This window comes from Sinocyclocheilus rhinocerous, unplaced genomic scaffold, assembly GCF_001515625.1.
Source record: "Sinocyclocheilus rhinocerous isolate Xijiao unplaced genomic scaffold, SAMN03320098_v1.1 scaffold568, whole genome shotgun sequence".
In the NCBI taxonomy this organism is placed as follows: Eukaryota; Metazoa; Chordata; class Actinopteri; order Cypriniformes; family Cyprinidae; genus Sinocyclocheilus; species Sinocyclocheilus rhinocerous.
The window spans coordinates 453,110-470,704 of NW_015652173.1; the positions used below are offsets into that span (position 1 = coordinate 453,110).

The window sequence follows — 17,595 nt, forward strand, 5'->3', positions numbered from 1 at the left end:
CGTGGCCCAACACCCTTTTTTTGAACATATAATCAGAAGATCCAGGATGCTGACGTGCTTTCCCTCCTGACATGTGTTCTCACGTGCCTTTTTTCCAAGCCGTGTTTTTAGCTCCTCTACTACACGGCTCATAAACAAAGACAGACAGATGGGTACATGGAGGGGTGTCGACATCATCTCCCCTCCCCCTCAGCCCAATCAGGAGCCTCACAACATGTGTTCACTTCTGTCAAGTGCTGAAGACAGGCCTTTGAGATGAAAAACGAGAAAGGAGAATGTACATTTAGTTCCCAACTGCTGTATACAAGCTTTGGGCCCTGGGCCTCTGTGAAGTGACATTTGTGATACATTCATAAAATGATGGATACATTATGAAGTTATTTTTCAGTGTACTACTCACTGATGTCATTTATTTGAAACATAGTTTGTTCTGCAGAGAGCATAATCCAATTTTTAATAAATGCATGCAAAACTCTTATTTATGCAAGTAATTACCTGCATAAATAATAATGCATTAGCATTACCTGAGTGAATTTTTAGCCCCAAAATAAAGAAATAAATGTAAATGTGAAATGGGAAAAATAATTAAATTATTTACATTAGTATTTATGAATAAGTGACCTGTTTTTATACGGAATTAAAATATTTCTGTATAACAATAATGAGAAATTGTAAAATGTTAAAAATAGGCTTATATACTGTATATATTTCTTTATGTTATTTATGTCTAAATTAATAAAACCTTTTTGTTTTATTTAAATCTAATTTACTTTATTCTATTTGTTGTATTTGTATTTGTCTCTATATAAAAGTATTATTATTATTGTTGTTGTTGTTAGTTAGTTATTATTTTACATATTTATTTTATATTACATTATATATTTGTGTATCACAAATGAGAAAAAAATGAGAAAACAATTAAATAAAATATATTTAAAAGAAAATATGAAGTACACACACACGCAAACACACACACATACACATTTCTCATTACTGTTATACACAAATATTATATGTGCATGACAGTAATTAGAAATAAATGAAACATATTTCTTATTTATTAATTAAATATATCTTTCTATCTATCTATCTAATGTATGTATATATATATATATATATATATAAATTATTAATTAAATTAATTTCAATTTAAGTGTCATTCATTTATTTATTTTAATATATTATTTTGGGGTGAAAAATGACACTAAGATTGAATACAGGAATAAGGTATTATTATGAGTGGTCAAGAGGGCCATCCAAACCTCTTTTATAATATATTTTTGCTTCAGTTTTTTCCACATGAGGGCAGCAGAAGACAAAACTCCTGAAATCCCGATCGGACTCCTGATCAAACGCACATTTATTTTATTACCCTAGCATGCAATTCCACCACAGCAATGTCACATTCAACAATAACATTTCATAACACTCTGTTTAGAGTGATCCAAAGTGTTTCTGCATTCTTGCTCATGTTTGTTGGGTTACCACTGGACTGAGACGCACCTTGCTCAGTTCAATTAACAATAGCTTTATTGAAGCCCAGGGCTCCTCGTTCACTGTAAGTATGGGATTGGAAATAACACTTGCCTTCAACAAGCCAGGAATCCTTAAATAGAAAGTTATATGCCTAAATATAAGAATAACGACAAGCACCATAATGTTAAAAGACGACAATAATATTACACTTCTTAAAATAGAACCTTTATTATATATAAAAATGCTTTTGATACAAAAATTGTCACAAGTGTGCATTATATGAGGCATTTTTGTACACAAAACAAAGACATTGGTGGTGCACCAAAAAGCTCCTCGGTGTGAGTGGATGGGACGATCCAGACAGATTCAGTCAATCCACTGATCTGCCAAAGTGGTATAAAAATCCAAATAAACTCCATTCAGTCACATTCACAATGAACAGTATGTTACCTTGAACACATATGTTAGCTTGAAACATAACCTGCATCATCTGCTAAACTGCTCTTTGTTGAGTTTTCTACAATGGCTATTTTATTTCATCTAATATTTGCCTTTAAAGACACTGTTTTATGTCTTTTCGCATGGCTGTCTGTAAAAACACAACTAATGTAATCAGTCTGAGTTAAGAGGAAAACTCATTTTGTATCTTCTTCTACATCTATAATTCTACATGCACGTCTAATTTCCGTAAGTGCTCAATTTGGCAAGAAGAAAAAATATTTCAAGATGGTTTTGATCAAACAGACATAAAATGTGTGCTACAAAACCCCAAAACACAAATCTACTCTTTTGAAATAACATTTTAAAGAGGAAAATAATTTGATTCTTCAACTTTACCAAAAATGGGGGGGAAATAAATCTGAATTTCAATTTCAAAACACACTTTTCTAAATTGCATTAAAAAGCAGTTTGTTACCACATTATCATGGTAAGATTAACCACATATCCTTGTTCAAATCATAGCTTAGTTTTACTGTATTATTATTACTATAATTATTATTTTAGTTTTTTACAAAACACCTACAATGAGTTCAGTTCATGAGATGTGATAAAATCCATGTAGTTCACTACAAAGCAGGTGACTTTCTGACCTTTAAAGAGATAGTTCACTAATATGAACGCTTTGTCATCATTTACTCACCCTCATGCTGTCCCAAACCCTTATGACCTTCTTTCTTCTGTAGGACACAAAATGAGACGTTTAGCAGAATGTCAAAGCTGCTCTACAATAGAACTGAATGGTGACCATTGCTGCCTAAGTCAATAGACTTCTTCAGAAGACTTGGAATATAGCGGAAAAGTCTCATATGATGCTTTTTTGACTGGGCCCCCATCCACTTTTATCATGGAAAAGAGCAGCTTGGACATTGTCCTAAATGTCTCCTTTAATGATTTACAGAAAAAATGCAAGATTTTCATTTTTTGTCGAACTGCCCCTTTAAAACAGAAGTCTAAACAAGACAATATCTCCTTCAAAGTAATGGCGTTTCACATGTAGATTCAGATATGACTATACACAACTGAAGAGATTAATAACAATTTTACAATGGTCTATGGTCAGTTCTCATTATAGAAACAAAACATTTTAGCTGGCTGTTTTCATTTGTCATTATTTACAGTAAAAGATGTATGTACAATAGCAGCAAACACACTTTTGGTAAACAGGACAAACCAAACATATGCTTGGAATCGTATCATATTCACATAGAACATAATCAAAACAACACCTTGTGGCCATTACGAAAAAAATTAATTATTTACTTAATTACACATATGTACAACTCCTCCGCAGCGGACGATTTTGGTGTCATTTTGACAATTTGGTTTGCATTTAAACTCCTTTTTAAGTGGTATTATGAAAAAAGAAAGATGATTAAATCATAACCATATTGAAACAATATATGTTCGTATTCTGACATATTGAAGAGCTTGTAACAATATGGGGGGCACTTATTAAAAAAGATCATAATACAATTCACTCGTGCAAGCGCTGTCCTGGCACGACCGCTGTACATTTATTCAGGAAGAAAACCCTTTCCTGTTCCTCCCTGAAGAGCTGAAATGTTTCTTGAACAAAGCGTGTGGAAAATAAAATAAAATCTTTGTTTCTTCTTTTAAAACTATGTACAAAGCGTGGCTGTTTGCCGGGTGTCATGAGGAGTCCGTGCAGGGCGAGGGGGGTGGGGGGCACAGGTGGAAGTAGCTGCGTTCGGTGGAGGGCGAGGGTGGGCAACTCTCCTCCGCTGACATGTACTGGCTGCGTGGGGTGGGGGGTGGAGGGTAGGGGTCAGAGTCTGAATTGAGGTCCATGTAGTACTTGTTGCTTTTCCAGCGGCTGGTGGTGTAGTCGCTGTCACACACGTCTGTGCTGCAGGGGGTGGTGGGGGGCGCGACCCCTCGATTCAAATACGGTCTGTGGAGGGCAAACATTTAGAGATCAGGAACTTGAGCTTGAGATATTTGACCTGTCTACCCATCTGCAACCCTATTAGCTATGCAATTATTCAACTATTCATTCATAAATCAGCATAGATATCTTAACATATTTGAGCTATCTACCTACATTCCCACCTACCAGCATACCTACCCTACCACTCCAAATATTTGAGCTATCTACCCACCTACCAGCGTATCTACCCTATCATTCCAGATATTTGAGCTACCTATACCTACAGAACAACCCATCTACCAAATTACCAGCATATTAATCCTACCACATCAGATATTTGAGCTATCTACCCACCTCTCAGCATATCTACCCGACCATATCTACCTTCCCATCTATCAGCATATCTACCCTACCATACTAGAAATTTGAGCTATCTACCTAACTACAGGGGTTAAAGCAAAAAAAAAAAACATCGTTTGACTGAAAATTTTTCCTCAGCCAAACCCCATTCCACAGCCATACCTGTCACACCCAGTTTTTTTCTTCTTGTAATTAGGAGCGCTTGTCCTCCTAATTTAAAAAAATAAGGAATGTGTCAAGTGACTGTCTTTATGAATGGGTAATCATCAATCACTGACTCACTAGAATTGTTCAAAAATGCACTTTCCTTGCTTTTAGAGATGCGCAGCGGCTCAGCTGTTACTTGATTTGGAACTATTTTCGTTGATGAAATAGAGCAAAATCAGGCAGTACTTGTTTACTGAACTGTTGTATTAAAACAATATCACATTTGCAAACTCCCTTAACAATTATTAAAAGCTGTCACTCTCCTTATCGCGATCTGTAGGCGCACAGAAAATGAGAGCGCGTGAGTGAGTTCTCAAGACTCAAAAGCACTTGCAAATGATACGGTCCGTCATCTGCCATCGCGTTATAAACACGAAACCTGAATGAGTAGAATTGTTATTAATAGCCGCAATCCTGTGCCGAAATTCAAGTTCTGCTCTGTGTTCTCTGCTAATAACCCGCCTGTGAATGATGTGAGCGGCGTCACTATGTTGTCACTGAGAAGCTGCAGCCGTGGCGGGGATGACTTTTGGTGTGCCGGCAGAACAACAACAACAACGTGCTACATGTTTCTTTTCCCTCATTTTTTCCAATTGACGGAAATCCGTCATAGCGACGGAAAACTTTAATCCCTGTAACTATCTACCTAGCTATCAGCATTTCTACCCTACCATACAAGATATTTGAACTATCTACCTAACTATCAGTATATTTAACCAACCATAGTAGATATTTGAGCCATCTACCTACCTTCCCATCTACCAGAATATCTACCCTACCATTCCAGATATTTGATCAATCTATCTATCTATCTATCTATCATATATTTGAGCTATCTACCTGAAAGCACATCAAAATATCTACCAAACCATACCAGATAATTGAACTATCTACCTATCTATCTACCCACCTTCCCACCCATTAACATATCTACCCTACCATTTCAGAAATGAGCTGTCTACCTTCGTATGTACCTATCTACCTACCTATCAGCAAATCTACCCTACCATAACAGATATTTCATCCATCCATCCATCCATCCATCCAGGATCTCTGGATTAAAACACACCTGTAAGACCTGGTTGTCGATGGGCTGTTGGATGAATAAAAGACTTCTGCGTTGTAGAGCGAGCGATCTGTCGCTGGTGATGGAGGAGGGTTGAGCATCTATACACAGAAAAGCAAAAAATAAAAATTCTCAGTTATATGGCATAAACCACAACAAAACAGACAAGATAAAATATATGAAGTTAACTTAAAATACAAAAATCTTTTTTTTCTATATGGAATTAAACAATAACAATAAACTAATGAATAGCACAGTACCTGAGGGTAAAAAGCTCCTTTGGTGCTGGAAGAGCTACTGGATGATGCTCCCGTCACATGGTTCCTGTCGTAGAGAGGTGCCCCACTGCTGCTGCTGCCCATGAGACTCACTGAGCTCATCATGGACTTCCCACAGGAAATACCTGCGACACAGCGAGACAGACTCATCACACACAAAAGACTCATCACAGGCAGAGACATTATTCACCTTAAGAGACTGCAGCAGCTATCAAACAGCAGACCTTTACCTGTAAAAGTACCGTGCTGTGAATTTGTGGGTGCAATGAAGTTGAGGGGCACGTGAGGGGTCCCACTGATGTACTCGTGTGGGAAGCCTCCATTGGGGCCCTTGTAATGGCGACACACGACTCTCTGACACACAAAACACATGCCTCCCATCACAAAGACCGAGAGGATGATGCCGATGACGGGGCCGATGGTGCTGGTGTGACGCGGAATGTCGTTGGGGGGCAAAGGGAAATCTGTGAAGAAGCCAAACAGGGATAAATAAGTATCACAATTCAAGTTATTGCATGCACTTTCAAACACCTCATGCTTTTTTCGGTATGGTAAACGTACCGCAGAAAAGCTCGTCAGATTTGTCTGCGCAGTCTGCGAAGGAGTCACACTGCTGTTTCTTCAGAATACACTGGTTGTTGCCACATCGGAACTGATTAGGCATGCAAATGGCTAATGGGAAAAATGCGAGATGATAGATCAGTGACTGACACAACAATTAGTTTATAAAAATCAAAATGAAGCAGCATAAATTTATGAATGCAACAAGTTGTGGATGTGTATCTGTAACTATACGCTGTCATATGAACACCAGTCAGTGATTTAAGATTAACGTTTTTCAAACGATACACAACACTACAATGGTTTCCAGCTCACTTCAAGTTGCACATAATAAACTGCGATTAATTATTAAATGAAATAAGTGAATCATTTGAGCCAATTCAGTGAGTTGTCTGACTGATTCGGTAAATAATTCAGAATCATTTTTACTGATTCATACGAAAAAACTATTGATTTATTTGCACAAGTTTGTTTTGAGGACAGCAAATTGACTATGTAGTATTTTGTGCCACCCAGTATTTCTCTCTTATTCTCAGTGTTTTGCATACAAGTGCACTCACTTATTTTTTTCCCACATTTTTGTCCTTCCAAGTATTTTTAACTACACGCTAATGTACAAATCTAATAATGCATTATCGGTTCACAGAAAGGAGGAGAAGACAGCATTTCACCACATTTGGAATGAAGAACATTACAAAAAATGGTCAATTACACTTCAGTTGCCTGCCAAAATAATGGCGTAAGAGACTAAAAATGCTGTGTGAAAGTCAAAAAAGTACTGCTCTTTCTGTTGGCAGCAACACATGGGCAAATCATGACTTAATTTGGAGACAGATATTGTAAGTTTATAGCATTTGCACATCCTGTTGAAAAAGAGAGCTGCTTGTCTGGCTTGTCACACTCATAACCTCAAGATCGTGTGAGTTTACAGAATCAGTCACAGGTGGAAATTCTGGTAAATCAGCAGGTTTAAACTGCGTAACAATTGGACGTACTGTCGCAATCCTGTTCATCAGAGCCGTCCGCGCAGTCGGGCTCTCCGTTGCAGCGCAGCTGAGAGTCCACGCATTGGCCTTTGTCGCACTGAAACTGGAGTTCGGAGCAGATGGGACAGTTCATCTCGTCGCTGTGGTCTGCGCACTCTGCAATGCCGTCACAGCGCCACGCCATGGGGATGCAGTCGATCTCGCCAGTACCGCAGGTGAACTGCTCGCTAGAGCAGGTGGGAGGCTCTGATGGGGGTTGTGGGTAAATATGTGATCAGCACACATGCATGAAAACCAATAGGCGCGTTTTTGATTTCATGCCACACATATGTGTGTGTATATATGTACAAATGTACCTCCACAGCAGAGCAGATTTTGAAGCAGCACCAGGTGCATGGGACACGAGCAGCGTGGCGTCCCATCACCCTTAGCAATGCAGATGTGGGAGCAACCTCCGTTGTCGCGGGAACAAGGGTGGGATGCTGTTAGGAAGATTAAAGGACAATTATACTCTTTAATCACAGGAACTCTGAGGCCACATGGTCTTTAACTATGTAAACCGATTTTGACAACATATGATTTTTGCAACTCAAACAAGGTTAAATGCTGGTTTAAAACACTCAACTACCAGTGTAAATTCGTTTAGATGTTTTTGACTAGTCTGGCAATTCATTTAGGTAGTTAACAAAGAAGAAACTGGGCTCTTTTTACAGGTTTCAAGACAAGCAAGCAAAATATTTTGCAAACAAGATTATATATAATGTTAAAATACTGAAATATAATGTGATTAAATACAATTTAGGACATAATATTTTAACTTTAATAATAAACACTTATTTAAAAAAACATTAATATAATATAATCATATATTTATGTTTTTATTAGTGCTGGGCAACGATTAATCGCATCCAAAATAAAAGTTTTTGTGTACATAATATGTGTGTGTGTACTGTGTATATTTATTATGTATACATAAATACACACACACATACATGTATATTTAAGATAAATATGTTATGTTTATATATTAAATATATTTATATATAATATAAATTATATGAATGTAAATATATACATGTAAATACATGAAAATATTTTCAAAATATATACTGTATGCATGTGTCTTTATATATACATAATAAATATACACAGTACACACATACACATTATATAAACAAAATCTTTTATTTTGGATGCGATTAATCATTGCCCAGCACTAATTTTTATACTATAGTAGATCATTATATTATAGTAGTGTAGCAAATGACATAAGATATCCATAAAATAAATGATATATTAAATTCTAATTTAAGTTATAATAATTTAATTTAAATGTCACTTAATTAATATAATATATAAATCATATGTATATTATTGTACTATAGTAGATGATTATATTATATAGTGCAGTAAATGACAGAAGACCTTTCTGTTCTGCAATCCATTAAGCAAATATTATAATAAATTTTAATATAAATAATAATAATTATTATAATAATTGAATTTATATTATATCATATTATTTATTTACATTACATTTAGCAGGCGCTTTTTTCCAAAGCGACTTACAAATGAGGACAACGGAAGCAATCAAAATCAACAAAAGAGCAATGATATGCAAGTGCTATAACAAGTCTCAGTTAGCATTCATTCTCAGTTATATTATATTATATTATATCATCTTATATTATATTAATAGACAGGTAGCTCACAAGGTTTTCGGAACAAAGCTAATGTGTGTTTTTTTTTATTTTTTAAATATAAGAAACAGCTGTGAATTTACCAAACTCCTCTGGCTCCATGTACTCCACCGCATGGATGCCGGTCAGATACTGGAGACGCCCCTGAATGCGGGTCCTCTTCTCTCCGGTCAGCTTATCCACGCATTCGATCATCTGCTGCTGTTTGTCGATCCAGTACAGATGATCACCCAACACAGTCAGACCGACAGGCTGAAGGATGTTGGAGTCCTGGAGAATCATCTGTCTTATGCTAGCATCAAACATCAGAGCTCAGCATCTGGAAAGACTTTGCTTTCTGGCAGCTCACTGGCAATCATAAAGCGATAGAGTGATTTTCTGTGACGAAGGCACTTAAATAACCTCAGAAGAATGAACTAAGATACAGTCCATCAAATTCTTCATCAGAGCTTGTCAATGTATATACCAGGTTAAGACAACACAGACTATACTGTTTTGATTAGTTTAGACTAGACGGTATTGATAACATACAGTGCAAGTATAGATAGTGCCTGGCCTGTGCTCTCGGCCAGTATTTGTTTGGTTTCTATCGCTATGTCATTTGACATGTTTAGAAGATCAAATCTCATTGGAGAGGTCAGAAAGTTGTCCTTGTTTCATATGGCGTTCCAGAATACTGCAGAACTGATAGCAATCAATTTGCCCACAGGTGATACAATACAAGACACGGGGAAAAAAAAAAACATTTTGAGCATGAGATTCAGTGACATTTATGGTTACGTGTTGAGGGAAAAAAAACGAATCTTTCTGGCAAATGTGTGACATAAAAATTCATCTTCAAAATAAATGACTAACATTGAGTTGCATGGGAACATTTAGTTTTTCAAGTCTTAAATCATGACGTTTTGGTACAATATTACAAACAACACAATTTTTGTTATTATGACGGCACAAATCTGTTTTACATTACTATTTTTAAAACTCAACTTTAACTCTATAATTGTTATACTGATTATTAGGTATGCACAATATATTGTTATTTTACTATTATTTATATACCATTACAGTATCTATTACTATTTTGAATTAGATTTTTTTATTTATTTCAGTTGTCATTTTAATTTTAGTTTAAGTTTTAATAATTGTGTTATGTGCTTTTGCCATTTTTATTAGGTTTAGTTTTTTCTTTTAATTTTAAAATATTTAGCTTTTTCAATTTTAGTTTTTATTTTACTCAGACAAAATACTACAGATATTTTAATAAAGGCTTTAACATGAGATATGCAAGCAAAAATGTAGTAGTATTTACCAGACAGGTCACTGCTCTCAATCCGTTTCAGGTCTGCATCCACCCAGAACAGTTTGCCCAGCTTGTTGTCCAAAGCCAGTGCAACGGGGCGGATCAAGCCGGTTGTGAACAGGGATTCACGCTCCGTCCCATCCAAAGATGCACCTTCAATTTTAGCTGAACGATCCTGGACAGTAGTGAAATACATGTATCTGTGGAAAAAAAGGGTTTGGAAATTACATACCATTTTCCTAATGGTAAAAATATGCAGTAAAAATGTGACTAAAAATGTGGCTTTAATCGGATTATACAAACATCTTTCAAGATGTTTCAACATTTAATGAAAGTGTTTGTAGTAATTTATGTTATTGCATTGCATAACAAACACATGATCTGTAGGAATGGATAAACATTCATTTGTTGAACAGAGGGAACATCTTTGATGGGGCCATGTTGTTTTGACTGTGTGGGAGAATTGGTGTATGTCTTCACACATCCCAAAAGCCCTTTAGCCCTAATGTTATGTCTAGACTAGTCTGAGATAACTCTCAAAGGTGCGTTTTCTTCTTTGTTTTCAGTTGCTGTCTGGGAAACCCACAATTTGCATCTGTTAGCAATTTTTCTCGGCTTAAAAAAACAGAACGCTGATATTGATATCGTACAGTACAGTGTCTTTAAAAATGAGATAAACTATCACAGCAACAAAGCAAACCACTTGAAAACAGTTAACTCCTTTGGGAAACGTTTGGGGGATCTACTTTATATGTGATGCATTTCCAATGCTAAGATGGGAACAGAAGAAATTAATAAACCCCAAAATTGGTTTGGCTGATGGATCTGAAGACGCCTTCTCTGAGTCAGAGCACTATGGAGTGTTATGTACTCGCTAAACATCTGCCAATGTCTGACTTTAGCGCGGGGAATGTAGCATATTGCGTATTAAATTTCCCACCTGCGATGTTAAACAAATCCTTATGCGAACATCTTTGAAGATGTTTTGATCCCGAACGATCTGAAAAACTAGGTAAAGCAATGCTTCATCAATTTGACGACATTTTGAGGTTGTCGGATTTGACAGCATTTTGGATCCAGATCCAACGACTAGCTTATGCGAACTTTCAGAGAGGGTCAGCCCAATGTCTTGACCAGAACAAATAAGGCACACCTAATGAAATGAGGTTTAAAAAAAAACATTTAAAAAAAAAATTTGAAATGTCAGCACCGATAGCCTTGTGGGGAGCGTGCCGATATACAGCGCTGTTGCGCTATGGGCGTCCCGAGTTCTAATCCAGACTCGAGGACCTTTCCCATTCCAGGTCCTCTCTCTCCCATCTGTCCTAACGTAATAAAAGGCGAAAATGCAAAAAATAAATCTAAAAAAAAAAAAAAAAGATTAGAAATGAAATAAAATAAAAATGTTGCCTTTTTTATGATTTATTTTTGGCATTTTCACCTTTTATTATAATAGGACAGATCATAACTGACAGGAAGCAAAGCGGGAGAGAGAGAGGGGGCGGGATCGGGAAAGGTCTTCGAGTCAGGATTCGCTGTATGTTGGCGCGCTGCCCACAAGGCTATATTTATATTTTTAGTTTTACCAAAAATGACTAAGACTAAAACTGAAATAAAAATAAATGGAAATTAAACAGAAATACAAAAAAAACAAAACTAATTTTTACAAATATATAAAAAAAACTCATAAAATGTGCACATAACTAAATTACTAAAATGTGAACTAAATTAAAATAGCCCATTTAAGATATTAATAAATACTATAAAAATATATAAATAATACTAAAAAACATGCTGATTCTATTTAGCCATCTCATAAACAAAGCAGCATAATCTGGTCAAATTAGGGATAAATGCGAGACTAAATATAGGGATAAATGCAATGAGCTTGTTCTCAGATATGCCAGTTTTTGTGCCATAATTTGCCTGTCCTGCCACTCTTGTGGGAGATGTCCCCTCCACCCCACCCAGACGAGGCTGTGAGGGTGAGACGTAAATAGAAAACCCACTGATGACGGTCACGCTAACAATGGGACACACAATTACAGTGCATGCAGCCAACGCCTGCGTATGGTCGACCCGCGAGCGAGCGCCACAGCATGGGGACCACAGAGGGCCATCTGTTCCACATATTTGGCTATTGGAGAGGCCTGGATGGAATCAAGAGTTTTCCTACAATATGAAAGAAATGGCGAAGCACCCCGTCATTAGAGTATCCAGTTCTGCGCTGTAATTTCAAGTCCGCCGGCCATAAATCAATAAACATTTGATAAGGTGTTGTTATGTTTATGGAAAGGAGCCAAACCACAGCTGAATAATAAAATCTGCCCCCGAGGTTATGGATGAGCAGTTAAATTTAATGCAGGTTGTAATGATAATGACATGCCCTATATTTTATTTGCTAATTAATAATCGTACCCTTTCTCAGCGTTCACCGCGATAGCGCGTGGCTTGTCCACGTCATCCTTTAGGACCTCCCCGATCACATGGCCGTCCATGCGATGGATGTTGATGGTGTTGGTGGTCTCGCAGGTCCAGTAGACGGTGCGACTGTAGGGGTCCAGACTCAAGTCATGAGGCTGCTTTGGGTGGAGGTTGGTTGGGGTCATCACTGTGGACGCCTGGATAATTCAGATGACATCAATTAAATTAGGACTGCTAACATACAATTACATGATATGCTGAGTAATTAATCAATTTAATAAAAAATTCCATATCATATCATATATCATATCATATTAATTTCATGAAAATAATACCAAAAGTGGATCGAAAATGGTTTTAGATAACAAATACTGAAATATTAAAATGATTTATTTAAATAATAATAATTATTAACATAATGATGTCATATATTATAATAGCATTATTAATATTAATAACAATATTTGTTACTATCAATATACTACTACTAATACTACTAAATATTTCTTAAAATATTAAGGTTAATACTTAAAACGGACCCACTTTTTGTTTTATCTTTTAGAATAATAATTATATATATAATTATAAGCTGAATAATGAATCAAATTAATTACAACTTCCATTTCATATAATATATCAATATCATGAAAATCAATCAAAAAGTGCATCAGAAATGGTTTTAAATAACAAATATAGAAATATTAAAACTATTTATTTAAATAATAATAATAAGTATTGTTGTTATTAATATAATAATGTCATATATTATAATAATGTTATTAATGTTAATAACAATATTGGTAATTACCAACATACTACTAAAACTACTACTAATAATAATAATGATAAAAATAATAATAATATACATAATTACAGGATAAGGTGAATAATTATTATTAATAATTAAAAATGATAATAATAATAATAATAATAATAATAATTATTATTATTATTTATATTATAAGTTAAATATTATTATAATTAATAATAATTAACAACAACAATTTTTTTAGTAAACACTGACCCACTTTTTGTATTATCTTAATTTTAGGATAATTATAATAATTTACCGTCAACATAATTACACAATAAGCTGAATGATTAATCGAATGAATCACAAATAATAACATGTTTTTATAATAATAATAATATATTTTTTACTTTAAATAATATATATATTTTAATATATATTTTCTACTTTAAATATATTCAAATAATTAATCAATTAAACAATAAATATAGTGAGTATACTATCATGATCAAGTAACATCAACATTGTTTGACTGAACAGTCACCTGACTGCCGTCATCTTGGGCCCTGCGGATGTTTTGTCGGCCATCCACCCAGTAGACCAGGCGTTCCAGAGGGTCAAAGCTGATGGCGCGCAAGTTCTTCATAACGTGGATAGGTAGAATCATGTCTGGACTCTGTACTCCCAGGACCATTCGACTGATGGAGCTCTTCTGGCTGAAGAGCAGGAAGCTAGAGGGCGCTGTTAAGCAAAACAAGAGGAAGGCGAGAATGAAGGATCCAAACTAAGTTATAGGAGCACAGGCCAACAATGGACATCTCAGAGCCAGCTCCATTCCTCTGATCAGAAGGTGAAGGTCAGCTAAATGCAATCATACGAACTAAACGCAATCAGTCTTTCCCTCCAGGCCATGAAAGAATGAAGAAACAAGAGGGAGTAAAAACACAAGTAGAAACACATTAGCGTTGCCAAGACCTCTGCACTCTTGGCCAAATGCTCTCACTGTGCTCCCTGGCGTGCTTGTTTAATCCAAGTTCTGTAATTTTTAAGCTTATAAGGAATTAAATGCATATGACTGAGTTTTGCATGGCCGGGAGCCATTGTTTTCTAATGCCGTTTCAATCTGCCAACTGCATCTTAAAACCCATGACTCACTTTAATGTCGGTAAAACCCAGTGAACTTCATGGCTGGGAGACCATAGATTACTTTACCCCTGATGGCTGCTAAAATCTCCAAACAGTGCATTTTAATAAGGATTCAGGAATAAGGACAATATTATGGAATAACAACAATAATAATAATAATAATTATTATTATTATTAAGAGTAGCATTAATAGTATAATAAATTATAAACGTGTTTATACAACAGTAGTAATAATAGTAAATATTACATTTATAATATTTATTTTTATATAAATATAAATACATTTATATAATACAAATTACACACACACAAAGCCTGAATATATAGTATATATAATCTCAGTAGTAATAATAGTAATAACAACATTATTATTAGACTACATATAAACACTAATAAATATATTATTATTATAATACATATAAACATTCAACATATAATAATTATTATTAGTAGTAGTATACGTCTGAACATGTTACATAATGATTATAATAAAGTAATAAGTAATAATAAATATTATTGATTTATTATAATAATAATTATTATTCATTACAATTATTTAATAATGTTGTCCTTATCGCTGAACACTGATAATTCAACTGCTGAGATTATCATATTGCAATTATAGCTATAATTAATAATAAATAATATAAATTGTAAATAATTCTAATAATTATTAAAATTATTATTATTATTACTAATAAACTCTGTAAAAATATAGGCAGGGAAAAAAAATCTAAATTACCTGCTCATATCGGCCAGAAGAATATGTAATTATTTATTTATTTACTGCCCTAAAATAATTAGAAGCCAAAGGAGAAAAAATGGTACAAAATGCAGCAACTTTGAACACCTTACATTTCCCTTCTAAACACTCTACGCCAAAACTCACAGCTGCAGTTGCGTCCGTTTGCCTCCAGGGTGTAGTGGGAAGCGCAGCGGCACTGGGCTCCAGAGGGTGATGCTAGGCAGAGGTGGGTGCAGTTGCCGTTGCTCTGCGAACAATCATTGGCGCCGTCTTGTCTGGAGGAGTGGAAAACCAGAATGTCCATGACATACTCCAGGTGCCCTTGCACCACCGTTCGGTTCAAGCCACTGCGTTTGTCCGCCCGCTCGATGCTGCGCAGGTTCCAGTCAGTCCAGTAGATGTAATCGCGATACTGAGTCAAGCCAAAAGGATGAGGAAGATCGTCAGCCACTATCTCTCTCTGCAAACCTGAGGACGATAAACCAAGAACATTGGAGGGTCTAATATCGTATGGTTTAAGAGGCATTTCTGATGATTGTGGGGTTTTTAAAACCTATGATTTGTCACCTTGCATGTTTGTCGACTCAATCATGCAAGTGTCCAGGTCTGTCCAGTAGAGTCGCTGGTCGATGAAGTCAATTGTGAGGCCGTTGGCTCGGCCCACTTTGTCCACCAAAGTCACGATGTTACTGCCGTCCATGTGAGCTCGAGCTATCCTGGGTCGACCTCCCCATTCTGTCCAGTACATGTACCTGCAAACCCAAATAATTTACTTGATTGCGGATCTAACAAAACTAGAATGAACTTCACCCGTCATCACATGGACAAAGACGTGCTAAATTTAGCCAAAATTGCTCATTTTCAACTGCTGTCCCTGGGTAGGGTGATAAACCAAAAAAACACGTTCTATAAATCATAAAGACATTCTTACTAAATATAAAATAAACAAACAATGAATTAATTAGTCATTTCCTATATGGTTCCTAATTTACTTGCATTGATAAATATTTGATAAATAAGAATATAAATAATAATATAAAATTGAGAAAATAGTTATTAATAGATACTGAAGTTACTAATATTTATTTACATGTATACAAAATATTTAAAACTATTTTATTATTAAATTTTTAAATACACTTCTTCATAAAATAGAGTAAATGAATGAATGTTTAATCTAGCTACAGCAAATTAAACTAAAGAAATACATGTACTATTAATTTATTACTAATTTTTATTTGCTATGTAATTAATAAAATATGTATTAATCATACATTAAAACATTTATATATATATATATATATATATATAAAACATTACACATACATGTATGTATCCAATTACCTAGTGCTGACTGGTGTGATTGTGTGTTTGTGCTGCTTGTCTGTATGCTTCTTTCTGCATAGAGCAGATGCTAATTACATACTGTGATAAACATCAGACTGAGACATCATTGGTAAAGTTTTTGAAAGTAGATATTGTTTAGGATATCTCTGTTTGTGAGACTTTTTTTTTTCAGTTGACCACAACATAAATGAAATATATATATAAAACATTTAAATATTATAGTGATATGTATTATTTATAAATAAATCAACATATAACATATACATAAAAATATAATGAATGAATAAATGACAAATGATTGTTTAATACAGACACAGTAAAAATGAAAATGAATAAAATAAATATACAATAAAAATAAAAATAATGTACTATTAATTTATTATTCATTTTATTTGCTATGTAATTAATATAGTTATTATATTATATGAATTACCCATCCATTAATTAATACATATTCAATAAATAAGCATTAATAATATATAAAATTGATAATAAAAATAGTCATATTAGATACTGATGTTACTCATATTTATGTTAATACAAAATATAAAAAAATAATATTTATTGTTTAATTAATAAACTATTTAACAAGTAAAATCAAATGAATGTCTAGCTACAGCAAAATCTTTTTATTTGCAATATAATTAATATAATATTAATTATATTGATTAATCATATTAATAAATAAACATTTAATTAATAATCATTAATAACAAAAACAAATAAAAAGTTTTTTGATACTTATGTTATCATATTTATACATATTTAAAAATAATATTTATACATAATGTTTACAAATAATAATACTAATATGTATTCCTTTATAAATAAATGAATTTGTAAAAAAAAAAAAAAAAAA

The 17,595-nt window shown here is 34.3% G+C and overlaps 1 protein-coding gene across 1 annotated transcript in view; it reads right to left on the minus strand.

The window, feature by feature from the left end:
• Positions 1 to 2,327: 2,327 nt before the first annotated feature.
• The window catches only part of LOC107714037 (low-density lipoprotein receptor-related protein 5-like), a 69,771-nt gene continuing 54,503 nt past the window's right edge, over positions 2,328 to 17,595 (minus strand). The window contains exons 12-24 of the mRNA XM_016519729.1: positions 15,957 to 16,141; positions 15,534 to 15,857; positions 14,043 to 14,239; positions 12,742 to 12,944; positions 10,298 to 10,523; positions 9,107 to 9,305; positions 7,680 to 7,805; positions 7,333 to 7,569; positions 6,338 to 6,448; positions 6,007 to 6,240; positions 5,759 to 5,901; positions 5,502 to 5,599; positions 2,328 to 3,889 (exon numbers count right to left, since the gene is read on the minus strand). Coding sequence (XP_016375215.1) covers positions 3,628 to 3,889; positions 5,502 to 5,599; positions 5,759 to 5,901; positions 6,007 to 6,240; positions 6,338 to 6,448; positions 7,333 to 7,569; positions 7,680 to 7,805; positions 9,107 to 9,305; positions 10,298 to 10,523; positions 12,742 to 12,944; positions 14,043 to 14,239; positions 15,534 to 15,857; positions 15,957 to 16,141 — 2,545 coding nt within the window. The 3' untranslated portion in view covers positions 2,328 to 3,627. The remainder of the gene's footprint in view (positions 3,890 to 5,501; positions 5,600 to 5,758; positions 5,902 to 6,006; positions 6,241 to 6,337; positions 6,449 to 7,332; positions 7,570 to 7,679; positions 7,806 to 9,106; positions 9,306 to 10,297; positions 10,524 to 12,741; positions 12,945 to 14,042; positions 14,240 to 15,533; positions 15,858 to 15,956; positions 16,142 to 17,595) is intronic.